Source organism: Vicia villosa, unplaced genomic scaffold (genome assembly GCF_029867415.1).
Source record: "Vicia villosa cultivar HV-30 ecotype Madison, WI unplaced genomic scaffold, Vvil1.0 ctg.001554F_1_1, whole genome shotgun sequence".
Classification (NCBI taxonomy): domain Eukaryota; kingdom Viridiplantae; phylum Streptophyta; class Magnoliopsida; order Fabales; family Fabaceae; genus Vicia; species Vicia villosa.
In genome coordinates, this window is record NW_026705662.1 from 261804 (window position 1) to 277787 (window position 15984).

At 32.8% G+C, this 15984-nt stretch overlaps 2 protein-coding genes across 2 annotated transcripts; both read right to left on the minus strand.

The window, feature by feature from the left end:
• Positions 1-7438: 7438 nt before the first annotated feature.
• Positions 7439-9989, minus strand: LOC131635808 (uncharacterized). The gene is made up of 6 exons (XM_058906454.1): positions 9752-9989; positions 9470-9662; positions 9289-9393; positions 8708-8811; positions 8417-8424; positions 7439-7813 (listed from the first exon to the last, which is right to left on the minus strand). The coding sequence occupies exons 1-6, from the start codon at positions 9987-9989 to the stop codon at positions 7439-7441; spliced, it is 1023 nt and encodes a 340-aa protein (XP_058762437.1).
• A 2791-nt stretch (positions 9990-12780) lies between these two features.
• On the minus strand, positions 12781-14747 carry LOC131635793 (large ribosomal subunit protein uL23y-like). The gene is made up of 4 exons (XM_058906441.1): positions 14624-14747; positions 14420-14453; positions 13117-13483; positions 12781-13018 (listed from the first exon to the last, which is right to left on the minus strand). Exons 2-4 carry the CDS (start codon positions 14433-14435, stop codon positions 12934-12936), a joined length of 468 nt encoding a protein of 155 aa, XP_058762424.1. The 5' UTR covers positions 14436-14453; positions 14624-14747; the 3' UTR covers positions 12781-12933.
• Between the last annotated feature and the right edge of the window lie 1237 nt (positions 14748-15984).

Genomic DNA, 15984 nt, shown 5'->3' on the forward strand with positions numbered 1-15984 from the left:
ACCTATAACTTTACATCTTTTAACATAATTCTTACTAATATAAATTTATTATTGGTAATGTAAGAGTATTCCAATTACTTAAGATAATTTAGATTAAATATTAAATAAATATTTTTTTATCTATTAGTTTGAAAATAAAATTAATCATCTGAAATTCTTATTAGAAGAAGTTAATTCTTTTTTTTTTTCATATTGTCGTTCAATTATTGTCATTTCTTCCTATTGTCTTGTCTTTTATAGAAAATAATATAGTATTTGTTAAAGGAATTGAACAATAACCCGTTCAATTTCTTATAAATATCATTTTGTTTTTATTAGTAAACAAAATTAAATTAATTATTGAAGAAGAAATTAAAAAATATATATTATTGAAGAATAAATTTATTAATTGAAGAAAAATATATTGCTTTTTAAGTAAAAAAATATCAAAGAATAAATTAATTATGGAATGAGAGATTATAAAATAATATATTATTTAAAGGTAGATTATATTAATTATTGAAGGATACATTACAAAATAATATATAAAATATATTATTTTTTTATAGTAAATATACTATAAATATCGAATTTGAGGTAAAAAATATCCTAACTAATGTAAATTCAAATATATTGATAATATATTGATAACTATAATTCAAATATATTGATTATATATTGATAACTATCCAAAATCAACCGTAGTCCAAAATAATAATAAAACATATAATGTAATGTCCACGTTATTGTTTACCGTCCTTTGTTAATATCCCAATAGCTGAATAAAGATGTTTGGAATATGTTTATGATTATTTCCATTTATGTGTGAAATAAAAAAAATAGGACCATTACAAATCAGTTGGTCGCTTGATCCATTATCTAAACAACATAAGGACAAAACAATAGATGAAAAAATGAAAAAGAAAACTCATCAAAACCAAAACAATAACAAACAAACAACATCAATGAACCACATACAATCATCACGCTTATCACTATATATGTTAATTTGTTCTCCTTTCTTAGAGGAGCTTCAAAGCCAATTTTTTTCAGATGCTACAGTGAATGCATTTCTGTATTTTGTTTTAAGGAGAGTTTGCTGCGATGGAGGATCCCAATCTATTAACACGAAGCTTTAAAATAGAAAACATAAATAAGATCTGAGGTGAACCCAATTGCATGAAAACAATTTTTTTTGCAAAGATTAGACATATTGGTGTGCCAAAAAAATCATCAACAATATCATATGCAATGAAACAAGAATATTTTAAACATGTAAAGGACAACCAATGAAGAAGAACATATAAACAAATACATTAACACAAAGCATCGTAACGAAAACTAGAAAATAAATGAAGTTATTATGATCTAAGGTGAAACCAATGGCAAAAAAAACGAATTTTTTTGGTTCGATTATACTTACTGGTGTGCAAGAAATACCATTCTTATAGTGGTTTAGGATTTCAAGTATCTGCATTGGCATATGTTTACGGCTTTACATTTTCCATTACAATGCTAATTATGCAGATGATGTTGGAAAACGAAAAGTTGAAATATTCACGTTGGAAGAGAAAACATGTGTGTTGTAAATGGCGGTTGATGAAAAGAATATACGGTAAAATTGGATTTATAATTAATATTAGGTTATTAAATGATAAGTAATTATTAGGTTATGTAATGACATTTAGGGGCCTGATAAATCTTCTGTTAAGAGTTCTAATTAGGTTAATTAAGTCATTTTGGTGGTTAAGTGTTTTATTATATTAAAAGTAGATTAAATGCTTATATTATAGTCCCTTACTATTAATTTTGAAGGTAATGTATAGATTAGCTAAACTTTCATCATAGTCTTATTTTATATTGGTTTAACTATGCTTAATCTATTATCAGATCCTATATAGATTAACTACACTTTCATCATGGTCCTATTTTATATTGGTTTAACTATGAGTAATTTATTATCAGATTCTATTTAACTACAATTTAACTATGGAAAATATAATATCACGTGTTATAACTCATCTTTCACAGGTTCGAAAATAACACTGAATTTCGTTCTTATATTTGATTATTTGTTGTCATTGTAAACATAACATTAGTATCAAATTAGTAATCTAATAAATTTCATAAAATTATAGATGTTTAAGACATATTCATAATCTTATAGATTTATTTGAAAATCTATTAATATAAAAAAGTTATATGTTATGGAAAACTCAATATTGTCCCTTTTCTCTTTTTTTGCCACATTCTCAACTTGAGGGTAAATTTCGTTTAAAATTTTCAAGTCGAATCAATTTTGCTATTTGACCATTTAGTTGCAAAATTTATGCACATTTTTTGTATTTCTTTTACCTCTATGTACATTTGTTACCTGATTTTCATTCATTCGGATTCCAAACCAATCATTTCTAAAGTCTAATCAATCATGTTGTTGCTTTCAAAATTTTCTTTTGTTTTCCCCTAAAAAATGAAAGTTAACGTTTTCTTCAACCCAACATCATCTCTCTCTTTATCTTTTTCTTTCTTCGCTCTTTTGTTGCCTCTGCCAACAAAATAAATACCTGCCAACAAAAAACAAGGTTTGTTACAACCTTTAGAGATACCTATACAAGTTTGGAAAGACTTGCCAATGGACTTTATTACTCACCTACAAAAATATTTTGGCCACACTATAGTATGGGTGATCTGCGATAGAATGTCCAAGTTTGTGCATTTTGTCGCTTTACCTACTAAGTTTATAGGTCAAGACTTAGCCATGCGTTTTTCAGTAGAGATCTGTAAACTTCATGGGGTACCTAGATCCATCGTCTCTGGCAGGGATCAACTCTTTTTAAGTGCCTTTTGGAAAGATCTTTTTTGGGTGCAAGGAACAACCCTGAAATACAGTACTGCTTATCATCCCGAAATAGACGGATAAACAGAAGTTGTAAATAGGAGCTTAGAAACATATCTTTAGTGTTTTACCAGTGACAGCCCACGCTAATGGTTCAAATATCTTCATTTGGATGAGTATTGGCACAACTCCACCTTCCACTCATCCATTCAAATGACTCCATTTGGGGCCTCATATGGACGACAATGTCCCACTGTTAAGGATTACATCAATGGTCAAGCTAACATTGTCTCACTCAATACGTCCCTGCAAAACTGACAACTCATTGTTAACATTCTGAAGCTCGCTCTAACTCGCATCCAGAAAATAATTTAAGACCCAAGAAATAAAAAATGAAAGGACTGTACCTTTTGTGTCAATGACCTTTTCTTGCTTCGATTACATCCATATCGTTAAACTTTTGTTCAACAACAGACGTCTCAGAAGCTCTCCAAATGGTATTTTGGACCATTTCTGTTTTGCATCGAATCAGTGTCATCGCCTATGAGCTTTAGCTTCCATACCGTTCTCGAATCCACCTTGTTTTCCATGTTTCCCAGTTAAAAACTTATCATGGAGATAACCCAAAGATCTAAATAGTTTCATTCCTGAAAATATTAGAGGAGATAGTCTTGTGGATGAAGATTTATTGGATTCAAAAGACATGCAAGATAATGAGGATTCAATAAGGGTGGAACGTGTATCTACTAAGGATCAGAGAGAGAGAGAGAGAGAGAGAAAGAGAGAGAGAGTTTTGTTGAAACTGACGGAAGTGCAAGTGAAACTCCAAACACTAAGTACACAAGCTCTATTTATCCACATATCCCACTCTAAACAGTAAAACAACTATCCTCAAATTTGCACCGTTAGATGGGAGCCCTTCACAATCTAGCACATCTAAACCCTTAAAACTCATTGGAGCCCCTTCACACTCTGATTCCTTAATTAATACATGGGGCCCATGTGACAATTTGTGCCAGCTTTCACGTGATTTTAGTGGCACCCGACTCTTATTGTAACACCCCAAAAATTATAATTTGTTATTTGATTGGTTGGTTGTGAATAATTGCGGGTCTTGGTGATTTATGATATTCATTGGGTGGTTAAGTGATAATATGTGGGGTAGTGTCGGATTAAAGTGGTTTTGAGAATTATTCTAATTTAAATAATTTAATTGGAAATTATTTAGATTTATGAATAATTGTTAGAACTGTTTTAGTAATTAAAATTGAATAATTTGAGTAAAAAGAATGGGGGCAAGGTAGTCTTTATACAAGAATTAATGAGGGTAAGGAAGAAATACCATAATTAGGGTCTAAGGGCTAATTGAGTAAAAAGGAGGAAGATGGAAGAGAATTGTATCATTTGGAAAGATTCCTTAGAGAAGCTAGGGCTTGAAGAAGATTTCCATGAAAGAAGAGGAGATAAACTCAAGTTTGGGAACCATCAAGCTAATATAAGGGTAGGATTCCAACTTTCTAAGGGTTTGTATAATGATTTGTATGTGGGGAATTGGATTGCCATGGTTATTGTATGTCTTTATTATGAGATTATTTAGTGGGTATGTGTGAATCTCTATATGATAAATTGTTCATATGTTTGTGGTTGTATTGATGTAACTGATTTTATGGAATGCATAGAAACATTGGGAAAAATATGTGTTGATGATTGGTAATGAGAAACCTATTTTTTGCAGGAAATGTTTTACTTCGAAAATTCATAACTTTCGAACCGTAACTCCGTTTGGGTTCTCGTTCAAAGCGTTAGAAAGCTAGCGCGATATTCTTTTTAGTAAAAATGGTTCCATGTTCTATAAATAAATTTAATTGGTCTGTCATGAGGTGTTGTGGTATCAGTGTATGACGTCGGTGTTTGTAGTTGTGTTAAAACTTTGAAAATTCGTAACTTTTAACTTGGGTGTCTGTTTGACGCGACGTTTGAACGTATGACAAGCTAACAATATTTTATATCCGATAAAAATAATTTCAAATACATGGGGTAATTATTTATTGGTGATCGACGTTTTTTCGTGTGAGATTTTGTCTGTTATTTTGTGATGTTTGTATGTTGTTATGTGTGATGATGTCGTAATAATGTGATATTGTGTTATTATTATGGAATATACTTGATGAATTGATAATATTCTCGGTGGATGATGATACCATGGTATTACGTTGTTTCAATGTTATTGTCATCGAATATAACATGATGAATTGATAATATGTGTAGTGAATTGTGATACTATGATGTTATGTGGTTGTGATGTTGTGTTATTGTTATTGATTGTAACTTGATGAGTTGATAACATGTGTGGTATATTATGATATGATGATGTTGTGTTGTTAGATGTATGTGTATATGTTAGTATTGTTGCTACATCGTTGTGTTGTTGTTGCTGCTTTTGGGGCAAGTGTTGTTACATGGTGGCCTGTATTGGCGGGTTGCATTGATAGATGTAAATGTCAATGTGTTGTGTGTTGTTGCATGGTTGTGTTGCATGCATGATGTGTTGTGGACTTTGGTCCTGTTGTTGGTTCTGATCCTAGATGGAGGGGATCTGGAACGAGGTGAACCAAATTGTTCACAATTGTTGGTTCTGATCCTAGATGGAGGGGATCTGGAACAAAATTGATACCACATGCATTAAGTTTGTGAGTCGGTCTCATTGCATAGCATCGTTGTTAACATGGTAGTTATGTGTTGTGATTGATATATGTCTTATATAATGATTGATGTGAATGGTGTGGATGTGTGAGGTGTGGAGTGTATAACTATGCATGATGCTATTGCTATATAATTATTATTATACACTCTTTTATATTGTTGAGATATCTCACCCCTTCTGTTTGAATTTTGCCTCCACGTGGGGGTAACGTGCACGTAATCAGGATTAGTCTGCTAGTGAAGTAAATTGGAAGAAATTGCTCTTTGTTTTATTTTAAGTTGGCGCCATTGCTCTGATACATAACACCATGGTGGATGAAAGCTTAGTTATTTTGTTATTCTTGATGATTTGTTTGGAGTCATAGGAACTCCTAGTTGTTTGAATAATTAATATTGCTTTGTTGGATGAAAATTGTGTTAAGAATAATTATGATTCTTTTCCGTTGCGTAATAAAAGTCGAAGTTGAAAACTATGTGTTGACATTTTGGTTCATCCATATATGTGTTATGTATCTATTTAAATAATTGAGCATGTTAATATGTTTAGAAGTGTGACATTCTAATTGCAAGTTGTTGTTTTTAAAATTGTACTCTGATTTTGTATTGATATTTTACCATGGAATTAGGGTGTTACAACCATACCGGATACGGTGCCACACTCAGTACCATTGGGTTCCTAACGGCTTCATTGTCACTCTCCACAAAGTGACACGCGTCTGATTCCTTTTACCCACTCCTCTCCAATTGCTTGTTCTGATTTGACTATACAACCTTTACACACTACCCCACGTCAACATACTGCCCCACATCAACTCCCCCATGTGGTGAAATCCCCTTTACATATTAACATGCTCAATTATTTAAATGGATACATAACACATATATGGATGAACCAAAATGTCAACACATAGTCTTCAACTTTTATTACGCAACGGAAAAGAATCATAATTATTTCTCAACACAATTTGCATCCAACGGCTTCATTGTCACTCTCCACAAAGCGACACTCGTTCGATTCCTTTTACCAACTCTTCTCCACTTGCTTGTTCTGATTTAACTATACAACCTTTACACACTGTCCCACGCCAACACACTGCCCACATCAACTCCCCCATATGCTGAAATCCCCCTTACCGTTTCCTCCCTTAAACCATACAAAACCCTTTTTTCAACCTATGCACATTGTTTTTTCAACTGGGCTAGACCCAATTTCAGTTGGGCTAGAAGTATCCACATAAATATGAAACCTTGAGGACAAGTTTTTTGTTGATCGGATAGTAGTTATATAAAGTTTAATAGGCCCATTAGAATTACTAAAAAACCTAGTTGGCAGAAAGACTTTATTATGCATTAGAGATACTTTCTTTTAAAAAGTCTTATGTTTATTTTCTTTCCTTCAAGTGGGTTATGACCCAGAGTTTTAGACCCATTAGAATGCATGCATTTAGAAGAATCTACATGCCACCCCCCATATTATACGTGCCACCCCCCAAGGGGTACGTTCTTACCATATTACCCCTGTAAAATATCGGATTTTTGTAAATTTTCAGTTCCGTACCGGAAATTTCAAATAGATACCGAAAATTTTGCTGATTTTACCTAGTTACCCCGCGTCAGATGATACATACCGGATATTTTAAATTTTCGGTATCGGATATTTTAAATATCTGGTATGTTTCATCATTTAGAAACATACCGGAAATTTAAAATATCCGGTATCGGAAATTTGAAATTTCTGATGTGACTTCAGTTTATAAAATTACCGAAAATTTGAAATTTCCGGTAATTGAAAAAAAACCGGAAAGTTCAAATTTTAGGTAATACTGGGACTCAATTTTTTTTAAATGCTTGAATAAAATACATGTAGAAATAACTAACCGTCTTAATATACAAATAGAATAAATGTCATACATAGATGCATTACAACAAAACTACATTTTTTGCATCATTAGAACAATTATTCCCAATGTCTGGATTCCTAGACAATTCTTTCCAGTGTCTGAGTCGACCAGCATATGCTGATTCCCATGTTTTGGCATTATCAGAATAATTCTTCCTCCAACGATCAGTGATTGGAGGCAGTGGACAAACGGGTCTCAACTTCACTTGAACCCAATGATTATGGTTGACAAAACCAATAACAATGATTGTATGTCGACTCGTGTATGGGGGTGGAGCTATGAGAAGTGGGAAAAATGTTATGTTCATTAACATGGAAATAGAAACAAATACTACACTGTACTTAGAAGCAATAGGGTAACCCATATCGGGAATCATCATCCATTTCTCCTTACCCTAAACACCCAAGTGTTTTACGAGTAATAAATTACTAACATCAGAGACAGTGTCATAGAACAACTTGGAAAACAAATATGCGTGTTGCTGGATTTGAGTATGCGACTGTCTTCGAATAACATAACATGCATCTTCCCCCCATCCTTATGTAGATGAAATACAACGGAAACTACAATTTCCATTTGGTTCAACATCAACAATGTCATCGATGTATGGATGAAAAAAAGCAGGAAATTGAGACAAGTACTTGCCTTTTGCAGAATTGATAGAAGATTGCTTATCAATCGGCATGGATGATGATTGACTCCCACTTGGTTGTGTGCATGATCTCTTTTTAGTCTGACTCCCCTGCGAAGCATCAGCATATTCCCACTAACTTGGATCACGATGCACATCACTTTCTTCACCTTTTATACTCTTCTTAACTCCTCTCTTTGACTTGTATTTCACCGGTGGTGGACACATTTAAGATGTGGATGAATAGGAAATATCATGAACTTTTTTCTTCAACACCCTTTGACCCATAATATCCATAGTATTGAATTTTCGCTTCAACTCTTTGCACTCCTCTTCTAAATCTCACTTGCTCTCGTCAGGACTCACCTCATATTCTAAAATTTACAATTTGTTCAAAACAAATGAATAGATTCCAAAGGTATAGGTATGCTTAGATTCTGGTAACCGACTGACACGCACACGGTAACTCATGTGTTGTTCTAATGTAACAACCACACCTTTGCTTGCTCGCAATAAATTTTTTGACTATTTCTAGTTCCTTTCTAATGAGTTGAATACACTGTCTTGAAACAAAACTGTGCAATTTAGAATATAATGGAATGTTATACTGATGCTCAATGTTGACGATACTTTTTTGAAACGACACTCTTATGGAACCTAGCTGCAACTTTAACATTGTGTTCACAGCCTCCCAGCTTGCACATAAATCACCACGACTTATATTCAACATGTTCTTCAGTCTCCAATGTGCAGACTCCACCCTAGAAATCATAGACACATTAACAAAACAACTCACAGATAGAAAACATAAACATATTTTCTTTTAGAAGAATGTACTTGTTTGTTGTTATGTTCCCTAAATGAGTGACTCTATTAGTCTATGCAGCAACAAATCTTTCCTTATATGGTGTTAACCATGTTTCTTTCATATACTTGACAAATGATGGAATTTCACCACATACACTCTCGAAGTGGTTTAGATGTACATCAAATTCGTCTTCTGTATTTGAATACATTATGTTGTTCCATTAATCCATGACATGTTCTTGTCTTTTTGATTTCACATACTCTTTACATTTCATGCTAACGTTTTTTGAAATATGAAATGTACACAGCAAGTGAGACGCATTTGGATACACAAAATCAATGGCATTCATTAATGCAAGTTCCTGGTCCGTCACCAGGACATCTGGTAGCAAATTCTCAGAATAAAACAACTCCTTAAGCCTCTCTAGTACCCATGTGAAGTTTTATCCCTTTCATGTTCCAAATATGCAAAAGCAACTGAAAAAGTCAATTTTGTTGATGTAACGCCAACAATCTCAGGCAGTGGTAGCCGGTACCTGCACGATTAAAAAACGCATTCAGCAACCAGATCACTCGACATATTTTTAAGATGGGAGAAATTAAAATTCTTACCTATTTGTCTTGTACGTGCAATCAAAAAGCAACACTAAAAGAAACATATTTAACAACTTGACAGAGTCAGGGTGTGTCCAGAAGATATCAGCCACAATATCTGAATTCTCCTTATTTCTAGACCAACACATGTATTTCTCCTGGTAAATAAGGCTCAATAACTTTTGCATTTCTGTTAATGCATCTCTCTTGCCTAGTCTGTATGTTGCTCTAGCTCGGTATATATGGGTAATACTCGTGAGGTTTTATGGGTCTTTGTCTTTTAAAGCAGACATAATGTACCTTGGTGCCATATTGTACTTCTTTCATCATCTTTTAGACGGCCCAAGATGTCATGACCTAACATATCCTTATCTAGTCTATGATTATGCATCCCACATTTAACCACCACCTTCCAACCAATACCACTCGAAACAAATCTCAGCCTAAATGGACATCTAAGCCTCATAGTATAATTGCCATCAAAAGGGGTCGCAACTTCATTTTTCTTTTTGTAATTTCCTCCTCTGTCACAGTCCATAATCAATTTATCCTTCCTCTCTCTCACATTCCATTAGCAGAATCGGATCGGATTGTAACAACAACAATACCATGATTTTTTCCAATAGCACGTGCCCATTCTAGAACCTTATCTCGTGATTCAAAAATCTGATATTCACAAAAACATACTATTAGATAACCGCATCAATTTATAAAACCAGACCGTATGAAGTAAAGTAAACATACGTATCTGTCACGAAGTACTGCGTAAGATCACTGCACGAATTCGTAGAAGAAGTTGAAGCTGTCGATTTAGGACCGTAAGGATATAAAACTTCATCTGTCATACCGAAAATTTCAGGTTTTAATTAAATTTCCAGTACACGCCAAAAATTTGGTATTTCCCATATTGGCATGTATAATATGGAGGTGGCATGTGATGGCTGGCAGCACTTTGAATTATTATGCATGCCCATTAGAATGCATGTATTTAAGTGATGGTTGCACTGTGAATTATCATGTAAAAAATTAAATGTTTATTTCTTCTTTGTTTTGTGTTTTATTTCTATGGGTTAAACCTTAATTTCTTGGTAGTAGTAGAACCCACGTATCACTTTCTAACATTGATTATTTTTTATTTATACTATTGTTTACTCTAAAACTTAGTTGTCTTAATATGAATTGATTAACTTCAAATTTTAATTATTATTTTTTTTTTGATATTACTGTTTACTAGTTGTCTTAATATGGATACTTGATACGATGATTGATTAACTTTAAATTTTAGAAACTCTTCCGCTACAAATTAATTAGCCTAAAGTGTAAATGCAAAAATTTGAATGGAAAAAAGAAGAGGGCATTTTTGATGTGTGAAAAGTATAAATGCAAAGGTTGGGGTTTGATTTTGGATTGTAAAGTTATCGATAGAACCACACATTTAATTCGTCATGTTGATTCTTTGTAAATTTCTTCTTAACAAACGCTGGGACGTTAGTGATTTGCTTCTTGATGTGAAAGGAGAATTGGAAATAATAGAATTTGACCAAAAGGTTAATCGAGAAATTATAGCCAAAAAGATAATTACACATTATATACTAATTGATATAGTTTTGTTGAAGGTCTTTAGAAAAGATCAAAAGTTCATAAATGAGAAATGTAAGTAGATTTCTAAAAATACCATTAAATTCAATGTAATGGAAATTTATGAGGTTGAAAAAAAGTTAAAATCATATTTGTTCCAAATTTTAGAAAAAAATTGTCTCATCTCTAATTGTTGGACTTTATAAATCATGACTACATTTTTTTAATCGTTCATTTTGTTGATATGAATTGGAAGCTAAATAATAAAATTCTTGCATTTGCTCATTCAAAAACCCCACTTTCAGAACCCCAATTAGCATTGAAGGTGATGGGATTTTTCCGAGAATGGGCAAAGAAATGATAACATGCAAATTTATGTAAAAGGACATCTAGGATTGTCAAGTAGTTTGTTGCTTAATGAAGAGTTCTTTCACATTAAATGTTGTGTACATGTTTTAAGCCTAATAGCTCAAGGTAGAAGTGATGCATTGCATAAAATTAGATAAAGTGTACATTATGTGAAAACTTAAAAAAAGAAGAACATTTCAATTTTTACATTGTTTTAACAATATTGATGATTGATACATCAATTAGGTTTAGGTTAACTAATACCTCCGTTAGATAGAACTAAACTTATATCATACTTGAGAAAGCTACTCCATCCGTCTCATAATAAGTGTCTCATTTGCACTTTTTCTATGTCTCAAAATAAATGTCTCTTTAGAATACCAATACAACATTTATTATTTTTTTCCACTACTATACCCTTATATATTAACTTTCACATTTTTCAACTACGCCACTACCTATAATAAATAAGGGTACTTTAGTAAATGATACTAATTTTTTCGTTAAAACCAACACATCCAATCAGTTTCTTAAAAACCGCACAAAACTTAAATAAGACACTTATTATGAGACGGAGGGAGTATTAATTATGAGAATTCCTTAATACACGCTAAGTAATACATCCTAAGTGATAGAAAACATCTTATGAAAATTTAAAAATGTCCTTCAAATTTCGAAAATATATTTCCAAATGCACCTCATGCACACATAATTTATTCATTTTAGACCTGCCTCAATTTCATGGCTAAATTTATTTCAAAAATGCATCTACGAAGGAGCTCCGGAACCTGTTGATCAAATAACCCACTTGAAAAAAAAAGTAAAAAGAGAAATATTTCAATTGGCCTTGTTGGGAAATAACACTTTATGTTTGTTGAATAAAACTTCATGAGGTTAATTTAATTATTAGTATCAAAATTTTTGAACATTCTAAAATTTGATGCATGATTCTCTTGTCTATTAGCTTAGTTATTTTGTTAGTAACTTAGTTTTTACATCCATCAACAGGTACAACTGGGAACAAATAGGAGTAGCAACAACTGAGGCAGAATGATTTCCAATATACAATGCATGCCTCTTGTTTAGAGATTTTTAAGGTTAACAAGAATGACCATTTATGGGTGGACAATTTATGAGTGATGTAGAGTCCAGATGTAGCTCAAATAATAATAAAATATATTACTGGGCAACGATGAACACCTTTTCAAGAAATTTAATCCAACAAAACGGGTAACCAATTTTATCAGACTCCATCTCCCGAGTATTATGTCCCAGACATGTAACGGTCCCTACCAAATTCGCAAACACAGTAGGCACCTGACTATGTCTGGTTTTTCAACTTACATTCTATAACAGTAACTAAATTATAAGCCAAATGCAATAAGAAATCAGTCACAGGCAACTTCAAAATATAAATTGATTTGATGAAAAGATAATCAAAATTGAATACACCGCCCGAGTAATGTATAAGGATGAGAAAAGAGCCCTAACACAGGATATGTATATCACCTATCTTAGAATCAATGGATTAACTTTGCTCAACTTAGCAGTACAACTTAAATGATACCGATTTTGTTGGCAACATCCAGTGCATCATAATCTGGAGTCAACCTAACATAGGCTTTCTTCGTACCATCAGGCCTGCAAAAACGAAACAGATGTGATTAGTATATAAGTAGTTAACTGTTTAGTATTGTAATGTATGCAGACCTAGACACATTGTCATGTACATCAATTACCTGATCAAAGTGTTCACTTTCTTGGCCTGAATGTCATACATTTTCTTCACAGCATCTTTAATTTTCTTTTTGTCAGCGCGGAGGTCGACAATAAAGACAAGTGTATTGTTATCTTCAATTTTCTTCATTGCAGACTCGGTAGTTAGAGGAAATTTAAGTATTTGATAGTAGTCCAACTTGTTTCTTGGTGTTGCACTAATGCGAGGATACTTGGGGTTTCTTTCCTTTGACAGTGTCTTTGGCCGGTGAAATGTGACAGTTGTTCTGATCTTCTTTGATTTCTTCTTGATCACTTGGCCACCTGACTTCACGGCCTTGGCTGTCTTCAAGGCCTGAGCTTTGGGATCAGCTTTTTTTGGTTTGTCCACTGCACAATAATGACATAAAGTTGTTTTCATGAGTTCAATATAATCATCTAAGTCTCTATTTCTAGTGTTTTGGGTTTCCACAAAAGAAACTCTTTATTCTTTCCATCACAATTAAAAAAGACCAATAACAACAAGCATTATCCCACTAAATAGAGTCAACTACATGTTCCATTCAGGACCATGCTTCTAATCAAATCGTTAATCTCAAGATCTTTCTTAATAATTTCTTATAGGTCTTCCTCAAACTCTACCCGTTTGACTCCTCTTCATCTGATCTACTTTCCTTACCACAGAATCTACAAGTCTTCTCTCTACCTGCTCAAATCACTCAAGTCTTTTTACCACCATCTTTTATATTGTAAGTGCTATCCCAACACTCTATAATATTATCATTTCTAATCTAATATGTCCGGTCTTACCGCTCATCCAACACAACATCCTTGTCTCTCTTTGCTGCACTTGCCCAATAACTTATACTACTTAGAACAACCCATAACTATAGCAATTTGTTCAAATTCCATATCAATATAGCATCAATATAATCACTAATTAGAACACGCTAAAAGGCGACAAAATGCATTGCGTATACAATCCAATTTTACAGAACTCCCCAAAAGCCACCACTACAATATAGCCAATGTTTCAGCAAACACTCCAACAAAAAAAAATCAATCATAACAAAGAATGCAATCGCATTTCATTCACTCATAATTTTATTTCAAAAATTAGCACAATGAACTAAAGAGGACAAAATTAAAAAAAAAAAAAACCCCAAAATTCATAGTACATCAACCATGTGAACAAAATCTCCAATATTAGCATAAAAATCAAACTTTTAGAACCCTAAGAAACCTACATTATCAACCAAACCACAAATGATAACAATAATTACACAGGCAGATCAATAGATTACGCAGTGAAAACAGAAAACTCACCCTTTGACGGAGCCATTGCAAATCCTAAAAGCTCCTATTAAAAAATGAATTGCATTAGTCCAAATTAATAAAGAGATAATCTAGGGTTTTGAAGCTACACAAAAGCAAGCAGTAGAATTAGGGTTTAACACTGAATTCGATTGTGTAACTATGTAAAAATGAAAGGGAAATTGATGAAATGGAATGAGAAAGAAATTGAGATACCTTGAGATGGGAGGAAGGGTGGTGCTGCGGCAGATAGTAGGGTTTGGTGCTGGAGGAAGAAGGTGGCTGGTGATTTATAGGTTAATCGAAGTTACGGAAATAACCTTTTCAAAATTAGAGTTACATATAGGCTTAATTATTTCTAGTCCCTTAAAAACGATTCTGTTAGACTAATTGGTCCTTACCGTTAAATTTTCTGAAAAAAATGTTAACTTCGCTTACGTGGCATGATAGCAAAACATTTGTTAATAAGACCATCTGCAATGGTACAACCCATTTTTGAGTTTTTTATGGGTCCCACTAGCCATATCATCTCAAAATAATTTATTTAATTTTTATTTTATTGGTGTAATTCTAATGGGTCCCACAACTTTACCTCATAAATTAATTTGATTGGGTACCACAATATTTTACTAGTTGCATTGCAATGCAACTCTCCTATGACATGACAAATTGTTTCAATATTTAATTATTATATTGATGTCCAAGTGGAGAACTCAAAGGAAAATACTACCATTGGAGATGCTCTAAGCTGACTCAGTATATGTATTAAAAAATTATTATTTTATTTAAACTTGAGAGATTTTATTTTCGGAGGTTAAAAACCCCCGCAAATTGTTAATAATGTGAAAAAAAAATATAATATCGCACTGCTATTATAATAATCAACAAATACTCTCAAAACAGAGTAATCAAGCTCGTTACGATACAAAAAATTTCAAGCCTCTCAACAATAAGACTGACATGCTCTTCTCCATTGAATGAATAATGAACACCACATTTCTACGGTGAAATACAAGGTAGAGCTCAAGCAAAACCCATCAAAGAATGACCTTATCATCTATAGAAGCAGTTGAAAATCATTTAGATGAACTGTGATTTAGGTGCAGGAGCTCAGACTAAGACTACCACAGAATCAAATAGTTGATTTACATCACCATGCCTTCATCAATGGTGAAAACCTGTAACCCATTAATCATATTATAAAAGTAACCTTTTGTGATGATGGAAAAAATAAACACTTGAAAATAACAAAAACTAAATGAACTATAACATGATTCACCTAATGAAATTGCCTCCAAAATCTTCTTTTCTTTGTATTTTCCTAACTTGGTAGTCATATCAGATGCAATAACCCAACATATGAATGCCAGGTACATTATTGATTGATCTAGGATGCAGTTCCAAGATGCCTTGACCTCTATATCAATTTTAACTTCAAACGGAATTGATGAAACAAACTAGAAAACAAACACACTTGAATCATCAATACACTATTTCCTTTTGAATCATAAGAACATTGCATAAATTAAGCTGAGACTCCAAACACATTTGATTTGGGTTAAAAAAATAAGAACACC

Bases quoted from the DNA above. Each gene is read 5' to 3' on its own strand.
- LOC131635808 (XM_058906454.1), bottom strand. From the start codon at position 9,989: ATGGACTGTGACAGAGGAGGAAATTACAAAAAGAAAAATGAAGTTGCG. The intron at 9,663-9,751 runs GTACATTATGTC...CATACAGACTAG, and splicing joins AAGTACAATATGGCACCAAG to GCAAGAGAGATGCATTAACA. The intron at 9,394-9,469 runs GTAAGAATTTTA...TTAATCGTGCAG, and splicing joins TGCACGTACAAGACAAATAG to GTACCGGCTACCACTGCCTG.
- LOC131635793 (XM_058906441.1), bottom strand. The intron at 13,019-13,116 runs GTAATTGATGTA...TCGTTTTTGCAG, and splicing joins AAAGTGAACACTTTGATCAG to GCCTGATGGTACGAAGAAAG.